General features: G+C 32.3%; 1 protein-coding gene across 1 annotated transcript; it reads left to right on the top strand.

The window, feature by feature from the left end:
• The first annotated feature begins 4,743 nt into the window (after nucleotides 1-4,743).
• Nucleotides 4,744-13,438, top strand: LOC130223539 (stabilin-2-like). Its single transcript, XM_056456379.1, has 7 exons — nucleotides 4,744-4,752; nucleotides 4,851-4,967; nucleotides 5,046-5,141; nucleotides 5,957-6,004; nucleotides 10,688-10,783; nucleotides 11,122-11,217; nucleotides 13,359-13,438. The coding sequence occupies exons 1-6, from the start codon at nucleotides 4,744-4,746 to the stop codon at nucleotides 11,158-11,160; spliced, it is 405 nt and encodes a 134-aa protein (XP_056312354.1). The 3' UTR covers nucleotides 11,161-11,217; nucleotides 13,359-13,438.
• Nucleotides 13,439-13,773: the final 335 nt, after the last annotated feature.

Below are 13,773 nucleotides of genomic sequence, written 5' to 3'. Positions count from 1 at the left end.
ATAAACAAGACAAAACCTCTAAGAAAGAAAATGTTTAATATTTATATTTTGCAGTGACATTATGTGTAATTGACAGTATTCAGGCTTTGTCATGTCCTTTTTATTTTTTGGACATGAAACCAACAACTATTAGTCACTATTTAGTGTATTAATATAATATCTACACAAATAATTATCATTAAATTAAAAATTATTTATCACAAAAAATTATAATTAACAATCCTTTCAATTTTTTAAAACAACTTAGTATCTTTTACTTGTTAAGAAAATGCTTATTGATTTAAGAATTTTAGATATTTGGCCCAGAAACAAGACAAAAACTTTAAGAAAACGTTTTATTATCAACATTACTTTGTTGTCTCCTTTTTCTCTTTTGGACAAGCAGTTTCAGTTACAAAAATGATACCAACAATTGTTAGTCACTATTTATTGCATTAATATATTATAAACAAAAATAATTATTCATTCATTCATTCATTTTCTTTTTCTTAGTCCTTTGTTTATCACAAAATAAAATAAGTAACAATTTTATCAATGGTGTAAGCAAAATAATACTGTTTTTGGTTTGAAATAAGATTTTATTTGCTTTATTAATTGTTTATTTATTTTTTTTACTTTTTTTTTTTTTCTGAAAACAAGATAGTATCTTTTACCTGTTAGGAAAATGCTTATTGATTTTAAGAATTCTATATATTTGGCCCAGAAACAAGACAAAACATTGTATTATTGACAGTACTCAGACTTTGTTGTTTCCTTTTTCTCTTTTGGACAAGCAGTTTCTGTTAAATAAAATGATACTAACAAATATAAGTCACTATTTATTGCATTAATATAATATAAACAAACATATCATTCAATAATTCTATTAATTTAATATTTTAAAATAAATCATTTTGAACAGTGAGAAAAAAAGGAAATGTTTCTTTAAAAACTAAGCAAAACTCCCATTAGATGCCAGTGAATCGTTGGAGTCACTTTCAGATGATTCATTCAGGGTTATTTTGGAAATTATTATTAATGCAATTAAATGCATTGAAGAAAAAAAAGATTAATTTGGTTTACTGATTAAAAAACTGATAACAATTTATATGGGCTGAATTTAAACAAATTAAATTTAGTAATGTTAAACATAATTTGTCTGTTCAAGTTTAGCTCATATAAATTGTTTGCAATCACTTTCCTTAAACATAGTAAATCCAATAAATAATTTTTTATGCAATTATTATCTTAAAATCTTTTGTATTGTTCAGGACATAAATCATTGGATAGTATGACCAGCGTAAAAGTAAATAGATAAAATATAATCTGTCCTTTCCTTGAAGACCAGGCCTATGGCATGTGTTACAATGAAATTAGATAAGAATATTATTAATATTAGTGGTATTTTTATTTAAACACTTCAGTCTATTTTCTTATGTGTTGAATTTCTAATTTTGTGGAAGTAATAATTATCATTGCATAAATCACTGACAAATAAACCATATTAATACATTATTATGAAAATTTAGACTATAAATGCATCCTTTTTTTATTATTTGTATATTTTCATGTTATATTGTATTAATGAACTGTTAATCACTAGTAAGTATTGTAATGTATAAATATAATATTAGCGAACATCATTAATCAATGCTAATAATATACTGTTACAATGAAATTATGTGATTAATTAGGAATGATATTTTTAATTAACCACTTAAGTCACTAGTATTGACTGATCTGTTCAACCTCAAGCCTTGTGAAAGCAATAATCATCATTACATTAACCACTGAAACATAAACCCTGGTGTATGCAATATATAACAAATATAGTACAGAATAAAATATAATATACATCTAATACAAATCTGAGGATTTATCACAGTATTAAGACCATTCAATGTCACTGCAATAAAGATTCTTATGTAAATGAGTAGATTCTATTTTTTTAAACGCTGTCAGTAAAATAACAAGGTAGTCTTTATATAAATAAATCATTAAAAATATAAAGCATACATTATCTTACTGATCTCCAGTCAGTTCAACAACACACAAATTGCTGTGAAATTACAGCCTTGTACATCTTTAGCACTGTTGGGTGCCGGCTGGGCCAGTTGGTGATTCTGTGTTGAGATTGCATGTTCTCCTTGTGCTCGCATGAGTTTCCTCCGGGTACTTCGGTTTCCTCCCACAGTCCAGATGCATGCAGACATGCAGTATAAGTTGATTGAATAAATTAATTGCCAGTAGTATATTAGTGTGAGAGTGTATGGGTGTTTCTTAGTATTGGCTTACAAACAGAAGGGTATCCACTGTGTAAAACATACAGGCAATAATTTATCAGACAACCCCTGTTAAACAAAGGAATAAGCCAAAGGAAAATGAATGATTGAATGAATTCATGGGAGCTCTCGACACCTACCTGAGCTCAGACTCCCCTCTAACCTGATAATACAGAAGGGACCTCCAGGCTCGAGGATCATCTGAGCTCAGGGCTTTCTCCTGGGACAGCATGCTAAGTGTGAACTCTTGAAACTGTAAACCCTAAATAAATATACATTTGATCTGTGCTAGAAATGATATTTCATTAATATCTTTCAAATTTTGAAAAGCATGTTTACTGTTGTGTGTCATGGGAATTTTGATTAGTTTTTATCGTTTTTGTCCCTTTCACTGGAATTTAAAACGACTTTCCTATTTGAAATGATTTCTGTGATGGCCATCATGATATTTTTGAGGATTTCCTTATTATATTCTGCCCTTTATTTTTTTCAGAAAACCAATGTGGCAACTGTTTTAGAAGAAGACGGACCGTACACACTATTTGCTCCAACAAATGTAGCTTTTGCCTTGATGAAGCACTATTTAGACTACCTAAAATCTGAAGAGGTAACATACAATATAATAACTGGTTATAAATTATTTTAACTTATACACTTATGCTTTGTCAAAAGCCTCACTTTACTTTTCTCTTTCCTCTTGTAGAGTAAAATAAAACTACTTGAACTGATGCCCAATCACATAGTGTCTACGACTCCGGTTTGTATGCAGATGGGTGCAAATGTGTGTTCAAATGCATTTCTAAATCATTGACTACTAATGGCTGTCATATCTATTTACAGCTAAGCGCCTGTCATTGTGTCAAACCCTTGTGCTGTGACCATGGCTGAACAGGTCCTGACATTTATTGTGACTACTGCTGTAAGTAATAATTTTATTCAGCTAAAAAAATTAAAGCATTGAATCCAGTTGTTTATGCACTAGTTTTTAAAACTGCATTAGATCAGTATGTGTAGTTTCACAAACTAATTTCAAGAGGAGCACATGATATGATTGAACGCGGCTGGTCTCCCATTTGTAATCATTAGCAAGCCAACCGGATTATTCAAAATTCACCATAAATATACCGTCTAGCACCCCCCTATCTTTTTTTTTTTTAACCCCCCCCCCCAACACCATCTCCCTCTTTTCTCCTTTACCATGGGGAGTTCTCGAAAACTATTTACAGCATGCCAAACCTGCTAATGTTATAAAGCAATATCTAAGTGTGAACTCTTGTATTATTAAGTATTATTATTGTGCTTTTCAAATTGAATTGTTTAATTTAATTTTTTTTATCTTATGTTATAAATGTGTCTTATACTTTTTTTTTATTGAAAGACTTCCTTTGCAAGGGGATATTTAGAAAGTTTTGTTAGTAAAAAACTAAAAAAACAAGAACATAAGTGGTATATTTCTTGTTTCTGTTTCATTGATTTATTTTAGGTGTGTATGCAAACCTGGTTTTCAAGGAGATGGATATTGTGCATGGAAAGTGATCCCTGCTCTTTACCTCATCGTGGAGGCTTCAGCAAAAATGTAAGTGAAATACATTTATTTATTTATTTATTTATTTATTTATTTATTTATTTATTCATTCATAAATACAAGGACAATGTACATGTTGTGCCAGAGTTAGCTATAAAGCTAATTTAAGTTGTCCTTGCAGACAATCACACATTGTGGTGGTGCAAGATCATTAAATATTTTATACATTAAACACACATCAGCATAAACTAAAATATTATCAAATGTGTTTTTCCTTTTCTTATATTTCAAATACAAGTTTTATAATTATTTTTTAATTTATTTAATATTTTGTTTTATTGTAAATCACTTTGCATCAACTACCATTGTGTAAAATTGTGCTCTATAAATGCCTTGCCTTGCCTTATGTTGTTCAATACAATTACAGTAATGATAGCTCCTTGGCCCTTTAACTAAATTCTTTACAGTTTGTTTATGAATAATAATCAATGGTTTTAATGTTGTAATGTCCGTGTGGGACCGACTTGTAGCACAAGAAGATAAATGAGGGAAGATCACTGTATTCATAAAAAGTTTAGCAGCAGCCATAGGTAACTGATGCCTGATGTTTCTATAAATCAATTAGATTTATATTAGAATCCATAATTATATATTTAAAATGATCAACAATGTTTATTACTTCTCCATTAACTAAAATATCTGGGCAATGCTCCACAATTTACATGATTAAAAAAACAGTCCTGCAGATTTACTTACATTGAGGGTAAGACAAGGGTGACATAACCAGTCTGAAACTTTCAAATATGCAGCAGTAAGTTTGTTAGCAGCTTGTTCTTTGGTTTTTTTGTGGGTATATACTACTGTGTCGTAAATCTGAAGGTAAATCTTTAATGTATAAACTAAACAAAATTGGTCGAAAAATTGATCCCTGTGGAACTCCAATATTACAATTAATAAATGGTGAACGTACATCATTAATCTTTATACATCTGTGTGTTTGTGTTTCACTCATTTCCCCTCAGGCCATATGCATAAAGACTGGTCCCGGGACACGCATGTGCTAGTGTCTGAGTGGATGGAGTAAGGATGGAGACGAGTGCCAGGCCATTAATAACTGTCTGGATCCATCCAGAGGAGGGTGTCACCCTAATGCCACCTGCATCTACGTGGGCCCAGGACAGGTGAGAGACGCCGTTGTGCTTCCAGAACTACGTCTATTTAGATCTGCAGGATTGTTAATGAATGTTATCCCACCTTAGACTGACTGTGCTTGCAAAAGTGGTTACCACGGCAACAGGAGGGAGTGTGAACCTGTCAATCAGTGTGTGGAGCAGAAGGGTGGATGCCATTTCCTGGTCAGTGTTCAGACCAAACAAGGCATGCAATTGTATGAATATCAGCCACATCTTGTAATTTTTCACATATTCCCATAGGCCACCTGCCAATTCCTGAACCCAGATGGATGGCATTGTGTGTGTGAAGATGGCTATGCTGGTGATTGGAAAATTTGTTATGGTACTTTAGTACAGGTAATACATCTTTATTTATGTCTTTAGCGCTTTAAACAATGTAGATTCTGTCAAAGCAGCTTAACAGCTGTATATCTATATATATGTATAAGGCTAAATACTGGGTGTTATATTCAGTTTAAAACTTGCTTCACAACAAAACTTTCAGGAGACACTTCCTTTCACAAACCCTCTCCTGTGTCAGCATGAGATAATAAAGATATGTCCACTGACTGTTCACTTTAAATTCCCACCAGAAGCAGCCATTTCTGCTTGCCTTTTTACAAATTCAATCATACTACTTGTTACTGTTTACGACAGGATTGTCCAAAGTTGGTCCTGGAGGGTTGCTTCAACACACCTGCCTTGACGTTTCTAGAATGCCTTGTAAGAGCTTGATTAGCTGGTTCAGGTGTGTTTGATTAGGGTTGAAGCTAAACTCTCCAGGACACCTGCCCTCCAGGACCGAGTGTGAACACCCCTGGTTTACTATAGTCTGCGAGTGGCACAATAGGACAGCGTTTCTCTTATTGTTGAATACGTTTTAATTATGCTATGCAGAGGTCAGGCAGTACTAAATGATATACTCTCTTCAGATGCTATTACTTTAAAGGAATTTGATTTGATAATTATTTTATGTATTGTTTAATTTTGCTTTTCAGGAGGTGTCGACCATCCCAGATCTTCTAGGATTTAACCAGTGGATCTCCGTAAGTTACAATTTAGTGTGTTTTTAATGTTGACATTTGTTTAAAAGCAATAGTTATCATTTGCCAAGTATTTCAGAGGCTGTGTGTGCAGGTAGCAACATTAAATAATCCCTGTTCACATGAATCTGCTGAAATGACTAAATACTCAAAGCTTATGCATGTCAGGCCGAAACCCATGATCACCTTTTTTGCAAAAATTGAATTCCCCCCCCCAAAAACTAACATTTAGAAAATTGTATTATGTAGCCACAAATACACAATACTGCGTACAGTGCGAAGTTTTGTTGTTTTTGTCAAAAATGGTGTTGTCTAAAAACCCATTTGGTTGCGTTTTTACAATTGAACCACTAGATGGAGACAAGGGACTGTTTTTATTTTGTAAACGAGTCAGTAACTGAATCATTCACACCTTTTTCATCACAATTTTGTGAAAATTATGAAATATTGACTGAACATTTGCATTTGTTTGATAAGTTATACAAAAACAACACTGTCAAGCACACTTTTTTTTATCCATGGCCTCTTAATCACATGATGAAAGTAAAAAAAAAAAAATAGAAAAACAATATTAGTGTTTAAGTTATTAGTTAGTTTGTTAGTTGTGTGCACACTAACTAGTGTTGTTGTTTTGTAATGCATGCTCACTGTACAACATGCCTAAAGTTCATTTCAATAATTCTTACTAAATATTATTTATAATGCATTATCATTTTCTGTCTAAAGAGCTGCGCATCGTTGGATTTGCTCTTCAGTGTTTGGAATCTCAGTAGTGATTTTTAAACCACACTGAACTGAGCTAAACTGAACTGAACTTAAACACTACAAACTGAACTACACTGTTCCAATTTACCATGTGAAGCTCAATTGACATAAACATGCTTTTTGAAACATTGATATGCTATATTTTTAATTTTCTAGTCATTTTTACATTTCTCCAAATTTTTCTGTCTAAAAACCTCTTTGGTTGCGTTTTTGCAGTTGAGCCACTAGATGGAGACAAGTCAGTAACTGAATCATTCATTCTTTTTCGTCACAATTTCATAAAAAAAAAAAAAAAAATTATATATATATATATATTTGCATTTGTTTGCTAAATTATTCAAAAACAACACTGCCAAGCACACACTTTTTTTCCATGGCCTCTTAATTATGTAATATAAAATTTTAAAAAGAAAAGAAAAAGAAAACCAATATTAGTGTGTTTAGTTAGTTAGTTGCAGGCACACTGTTGGGTTGTTGTGGGTTTTTTTTTATGTATGCTCACTTAATAACATGCCTAGAGTTCATTAGAATAATTCGTACTAAATATTATTTATATTACATTATTATTTTTGTCTAAAGCCTGAATTATGATTATTTATTTATTAGCACAATTATATAAAAATATTGTTGAAATATTGATGTTCTATATTTTTTAATTTCTAGTCATTTTTACATTTCCCCTTATTCTTCTGTCTAAAAACCCCTTTGGTTGCGTTTTTGCAATTGAGCCACTAGATGGAGACAAGGGACTCTTTTTATTTTGTAAACGAGTCAGTAACTGAATCATTCACACGTTTTTTTGTCACAATTTTGTCAAAAATATGAATTATTGACTGAGTATTTGCATTAGTTTGCTAAGTTATACAAAAACAACACTGTCAAGCACACTTTTTTTTTATCCATGGCGTCTTAATCGTATGATAAAAGTCAAATATAAAAATGAAACCAATATTAGTGTGTTTAGTTAGTTAGTTGCAGGCACACTGTAGGGTTGTTGTTGTTTTTTAATGCATGCTCACTGTATAACATGCCTAGAGTTCATGAAGTATGATTGTTTGTATTTATTTATTAGCACAATTGACATAAATTCTTTTTGAATTATTGACGTGCTATATTTTAAATTTTCAAGTCATTTTAACATTCCTCCTAATTCTAATGGTTATTTCTATTTTCTCATTTCTGTTTTGTGTATTTAATAAAGCAGTAGAATTATTTTTCATGTGTTCTAATTTCTGTGATTACAGTAATAATAATGCTTCATTTGTTTATTATCATTATTTTTTATTTAACAATATTAAGGTTTTAGTTATGGTACTCCCAAAATAATTCAGCAGAAATCTGCAGATTTTTACCAAAATTCTCGGCAGAAATAACAAAAAATGTCTGCAGATTCCGCCTGGCCCTAGGTATTAGTCAATTAAAAGGCTCCTATTTGTTCTGATATAGCACTGAGCTTTTATAATAACTGTACATTCTGTTTAGAGTGCAAGTGTGTCCACGGACGCTGCAAAGATGGTATAGATGGAGATGGCAGCTGTGCATGTGATCTGGGCTGGAGAGGAGTAAACTGTGACATTGGCATGATATTAACCTACTGCATAAACACACACACACACACACACACATGCACTGATCTCAAAAAGTATTCATTACATATATATTTTGTAAACTGCAAATAAAAATGAAGCTATTAAATCAGATATGTGCGGAGGAAAGTGCCACAGCAGTGTCAAGTAAGTTGGCCTTCAAATTACTATCAAAGAGGTGTTATTCTATTATTTTTTTCAGGAATTTGATTTGATAATTATTTTATGTAGTTTAATTTTGCTTTTCAGGAGGTGTCGACCATCCCAGATCTTCTAGGATTTAACAAGTGGATCTCCGTAAGTTACAATTTAGTGTGTTTTTAATGTTGACATTTGTTTAAAAGCAATAGTTATCATTTGCCAAGTATTTCAGAGGCTGTGTGTGCAGGTAGCAACATTAAATAATCCCTGTTCACATGAATCTGCTGAAATGACTAAATACTCAAAGCTTATGCATGTCAGGCCGAAACCCATGATCACCTTTTTTGCAAAAATTGAATCCCCCCCCCCAAAAACTAACATTTAGAAAATTGTATTATGTAGCCACAAATACACAATACTGCGTACAGTGCAAAGTTTTGTTGTTGTTGTTTTTGTCAAAAATGGTGTTGTCTAAAAACCCATTTGGTTGTGTTTTTACAATTGAACCACTAGATGGAGACAAGGGACTGTTTTTATTTTGTAAACGAGTCAGTAACTGAATCATTCACACCTTTTTCATCACAATTTTGTGAAAATTATGAAATATTGACTGAACATTTGCATTTGTTTGATAAGTTATACAAAAACAACACTGTCAAGCACACTTTTTTTATCCATGGCCTCTTAATCGCATGATGAAAGTAAAAAAAAAAAAATAGAAAAACAATATTAGTGTTTAAGTTATTAGTTAGTTTGTTAGTTGTGTGCACACTAACTAGTGTTGTTGTTTTGTAATGCATGCTCACTGTACAACATGCCTAAAGTTCATTTCAATAATTCTTACTAAATATTATTTATAATGCATTATCATTTTCTGTCTAAAGAGCTGTGCATCGTTGGATTTGCTCTTCAGTGTTTGGACTCTCAGTAGTGATTTTTAAACCACACTGAACTGAGCTAAACTGAACTGAACTTAAACACTACAAACTGAACTACACTGTTCCAATTTACCTTTTATGTGAAGCTCAATTGACATAAACATGCTTTTTGAAACATTGATATGCTATATTTTTAATTTTCTAGTCATTTTTACATTTCTCCAAATTTTTCCGTCTAAAAACCTCTTTGGTTGCGTTTTTGCAGTTGAGCCACTAGATGGAGACAAGTCAGTAACTGAATCATTCATTCTTTTTCGTCACAATTTCATAAAAAAAAAATATATATATATATATATTTGCATTTGTTTGCTAAATTATTCAAAAACAACACTGCCAAGCACACACTTTTTTCCATGGCCTCTTAATTATGTAATATAAAATTTTAAAAAGAAAAGAAAAAGAAAACCAATATTAGTGTGTTTAGTTAGTTAGTTGCAGGCACACTGTTGGGTTGTTGTGGGTTTTTTTTTATGTATGCTCACTTAATAACATGCCTAGAGTTCATTAGAATAATTCGTACTAAATATTATTTATATTACATTATTATTTTTGTCTAAAGCCTGAATTATGATTATTTATTTATTAGCACAATTACATAAAAATATTGTTGAAATATTGATGTTCTATATTTTTTAATTTCTAGTCATTTTTACATTTCCCCTTATTCTTCTGTCTAAACACCCCTTTGGTTGCGTTTTTGCAATTGAGCCACTAGATAGAGACAAGGGACTCTTTTTATTTTGTAAACGAGTCAGTAACTGAATTATTCACACGTTTTTTTTGTCACAATTTTGTCAAAAATATGAATTATTGACTGAGTATTTGCATTAGTTTGCTAAGTTATACAAAAACAACACTGTCAAGCACACTTTTTTTTATCCATGGTGTCTTAATCGTATGATAAAAGTCAAATATAAAAATGAAACCAATATTAGTGTGTTTAGTTAGTTAGTTGCGGGCACACTGTAGGGTTGTTGTTGTTTTTTTAATGCATGCTCACTGTATAACATGCCTAGAGTTCATGAAGTATGATTGTTTGTATTTATTTATTAGCACAATTGACATAAATTCTTTTTGAATTATTGACGTGCTATATTTTAAATTTTCAAGTCATTTTAACATTCCTCCTAATTCTTATGGTTATTTCTATTTTCTCATTTCTGTTTTGTGTATTTAATAAACCAGTAGAATTATTTTTCATGTGTTCTAATTTCTGTGATTACAGTAATAATAATGCTTCATTTGTTTATTATCAGATGAGCAGAAAGAGAAGATGCATGTACAGCCGGGTGTTGCATGGAGACACGTTGCTGACCATTGGATGTAAATTTTCTTGTGAGAAAATCGCCATTGTATGTACATTTATACAGTCATTGGGTTTTCACAGCCATTAGTGTTTAAGTAAAATAGAAATTTGCTTTGCTTATAAAGTAAATCTAACTGGATTTGCATTTTAAACATTAAATAAAAGTTAAAAAGACATTATTTTTTATTTAACAATATTAAGGTTTTAGTTATGGTACTCCCAAAATAATTCAGCAGAAATCTGCAGATTTTTACCAAAATTCTCGGCAGAAATAACAAAAAATTTCTGCAGATTCCGCCTGGCCCTAGGTATTAGCCAATTAAAAGGCTCCTATTTGTTCTGATATAGCACTGAGCTTTTATAATAACTGTACATTCTGTTTAGAGTGCAAGTGTGTCCACGGACGCTGCAAAGATGGTATAGATGGAGATGGCAGCTGTGCATGTGATCTGGGCTGGAGAGGAGTAAACTGTGACATTGGTATGATATTAACCTACTGCATAAACACACACACACACACACACACACACATGCACTGATCTCAAAAAGTATTCATTACATATATTTTGTAAACTGCAAATAAAAATGAAGCTATTAAATCAGATATGTGCGGAGGAAAGTGCCACAGCAGTGTCAAGTAAGTTGGCCTTCAAATTACTATCAAAGAGGTGTTATTCTATTATTTAATGCTTCGAATAGCACACCCAGTCATCATTATGTTGTTTAAAAGAAGTCTAATAGATGTCTTAACTAAGACAGGGCAAAGTTTGGGCTGTGAAAATCTAATAGATGTCTAAGAATAGTCCAAATCTAGACTAGTCATCAAATACAAAGGAATAAATAACTAAACGTGAATTCTGCCTGTTTATTTGATGATTTGTGTAATTTGTGCTATTCTTAGGCATCTATCGCCTTTAGTACAGTTTTTTTTTTCCAGCTGCTTACACACATTTTCAAAACAGTGTCCCCTTTTTTCAAAACTTTACACACAACTCCTAAAACTTTACTCACAAAATGCCTCACATCTACTTCAAAATGCAACATTACATTCAAAATGCCATAAACACACGTCAGAATAAAGCATTTGCAGCTAATGGCAATCAGTTCTATCATAATAGTAAATGCTTGGATAAACCAGGTCAACACTGTTGTTCTAAATCTAAAGCTCTTTAGGCTTATATCTACATTTCAATACAATGTTTTACAGTGACCATAATCTGCTGAGAGGACTAACAGGTACACTGTAAACACCAATCACATGAAAAAACTGAAAATATTTATTAGGTCAAACATTATTGTTGTTTATAGCATAAAAAACATACTGTATGTAAAACTGAAAAAGAAAGCAAAAAAAAAAACATATGTAAAGCAAAAGTATGGGGGAGGGGGCTGGGGGGAGCGTCCATTTTCTGGAGAAGTGTCATGTGGGCGTAGGGTTGGTCATCATACACTTTACAGTGCTACGCTCAGAAGAATTCCTCTATTCTTTTAGAATAGGTACAAAAGTACAAATTTCAAATTTCATTTTTTTTGGACCAGAACAGCCCAGTGTCCCATCACCATTGGCCTAGACAAAAGCAGTGATTGGTTAGTGATCCGTTAAGAAATTAGTGTTTTCACATTTGAGGAGTGTGTGTGTGTGTGTGTCCTTGTGCATGAGTATAGCATTTTGATTGGTTGCGTTTGGAAAAGGAAAGCAAGTGGATTCCTGTTAGAATTTTGTGTTTTAGGTAGGAAATTGTGTGTAGTGTTTTGAAAAAAGTGTTTTATGCAATTGAATAATAAGTTCAAGGCTAAGAAAAAGCTTCTGCTTTTAGAGATTTAGAGATTTGAGTTGTAGTTTTGCATTTTGAGTGAGAGGTTTCACAAATTGTGTGACAATTTTGTGTATAAACAGTTGGGGAAAAAACTAAGCATAGACATCCATGTTAGATTTCTATTAAATGCAAAATTGCTTTGTGGTTGTAGACCGGGGTGGGCAAACTTGGTCCTGGAGGGCTGGGGTCCAGCATATTTTAGCTACAACACTAATCAAACACACCTGAACATGCTAATCAGTGTCTTCAAGATTACTAGAAATCTATAAGCAGGTGTGTTTGATTAGAGTTGGAGCTAAACTGTACAGGACACCGGCCCTCCATGACGAAGTTTGCCCATCCCTGGTGTAGACCATTATTTAGTAATCAAGATTTGAAATGGATCAAAATTGTCCCAAGACAAGAATGGGTGTTAAATAATTTTGATAAAGTGATGATCCACTTCAAATGTTGACTATTTTATACTTTTTTTTTTCTAATTATTACAGTGGTACATTATCTTTTTATGCATTTGGCCTTTTTGTTTTTATGGCTGGAATATGCAAACAAGAAAAAACATCTAAAAGGTTGTTGGGTAAATGCATACTTCATTAAAAATCACATTTCACCAAACGGTGTCATGACAAGATTAGTTGAATTAGAAACAGCTGTACCTCGCTAACTGAAGGTGTGGTTTGAAATTGGTTTATTGCTTGGCATTATTTGCAAATACCCTCACCTTTTGGGTTTTTAACTTGGTCAAATGCTTTTGTGACATTCTTACATACAAACATATGGTTTGTCAAACTTGTGTTTTAATTGTAGCTGCTTGGTGAATGTGGTGGACAGCTCATATTACTGTAGTTGTGCTGCAGGATTTCAGGGAAATGCCACATATTGTGAAGGTATGCATCTTAAGAGAACTTTAAATAACATTTGTAGCTAGTCATTTAATATAATACATGTTATCTTCAACCCAAGCCATAGATGCATGTGCTGAGAAGAATGGAGGTTGCTCAGCCCATGCTGTGTGTAAGCGTATGCTCCCAGGACGGAGAATATGCATGTGCCATCCAGGTTATGCAGGCAAAGGAAAAGTATGCACTTGTAAGTATGAATGTCTGCTTCTATAATCAGTTTGTATGGTGGTGTAGTGAATGTTATTTGCAACATCTCAATTGACATGCTTTGTGACTAAGAAATTTAGTTTCAATTTTGTTTACATTTGTATTTTAATGTG

The sequence above is a fragment of the Danio aesculapii genome, chromosome 4 (assembly GCF_903798145.1).
Source record: "Danio aesculapii chromosome 4, fDanAes4.1, whole genome shotgun sequence".
Taxonomy (NCBI): domain Eukaryota; kingdom Metazoa; phylum Chordata; class Actinopteri; order Cypriniformes; family Danionidae; genus Danio; species Danio aesculapii.
Note: the sequence above shows the minus strand (reverse complement) of the source record. Positions and strands in the feature narration are given on the sequence as shown.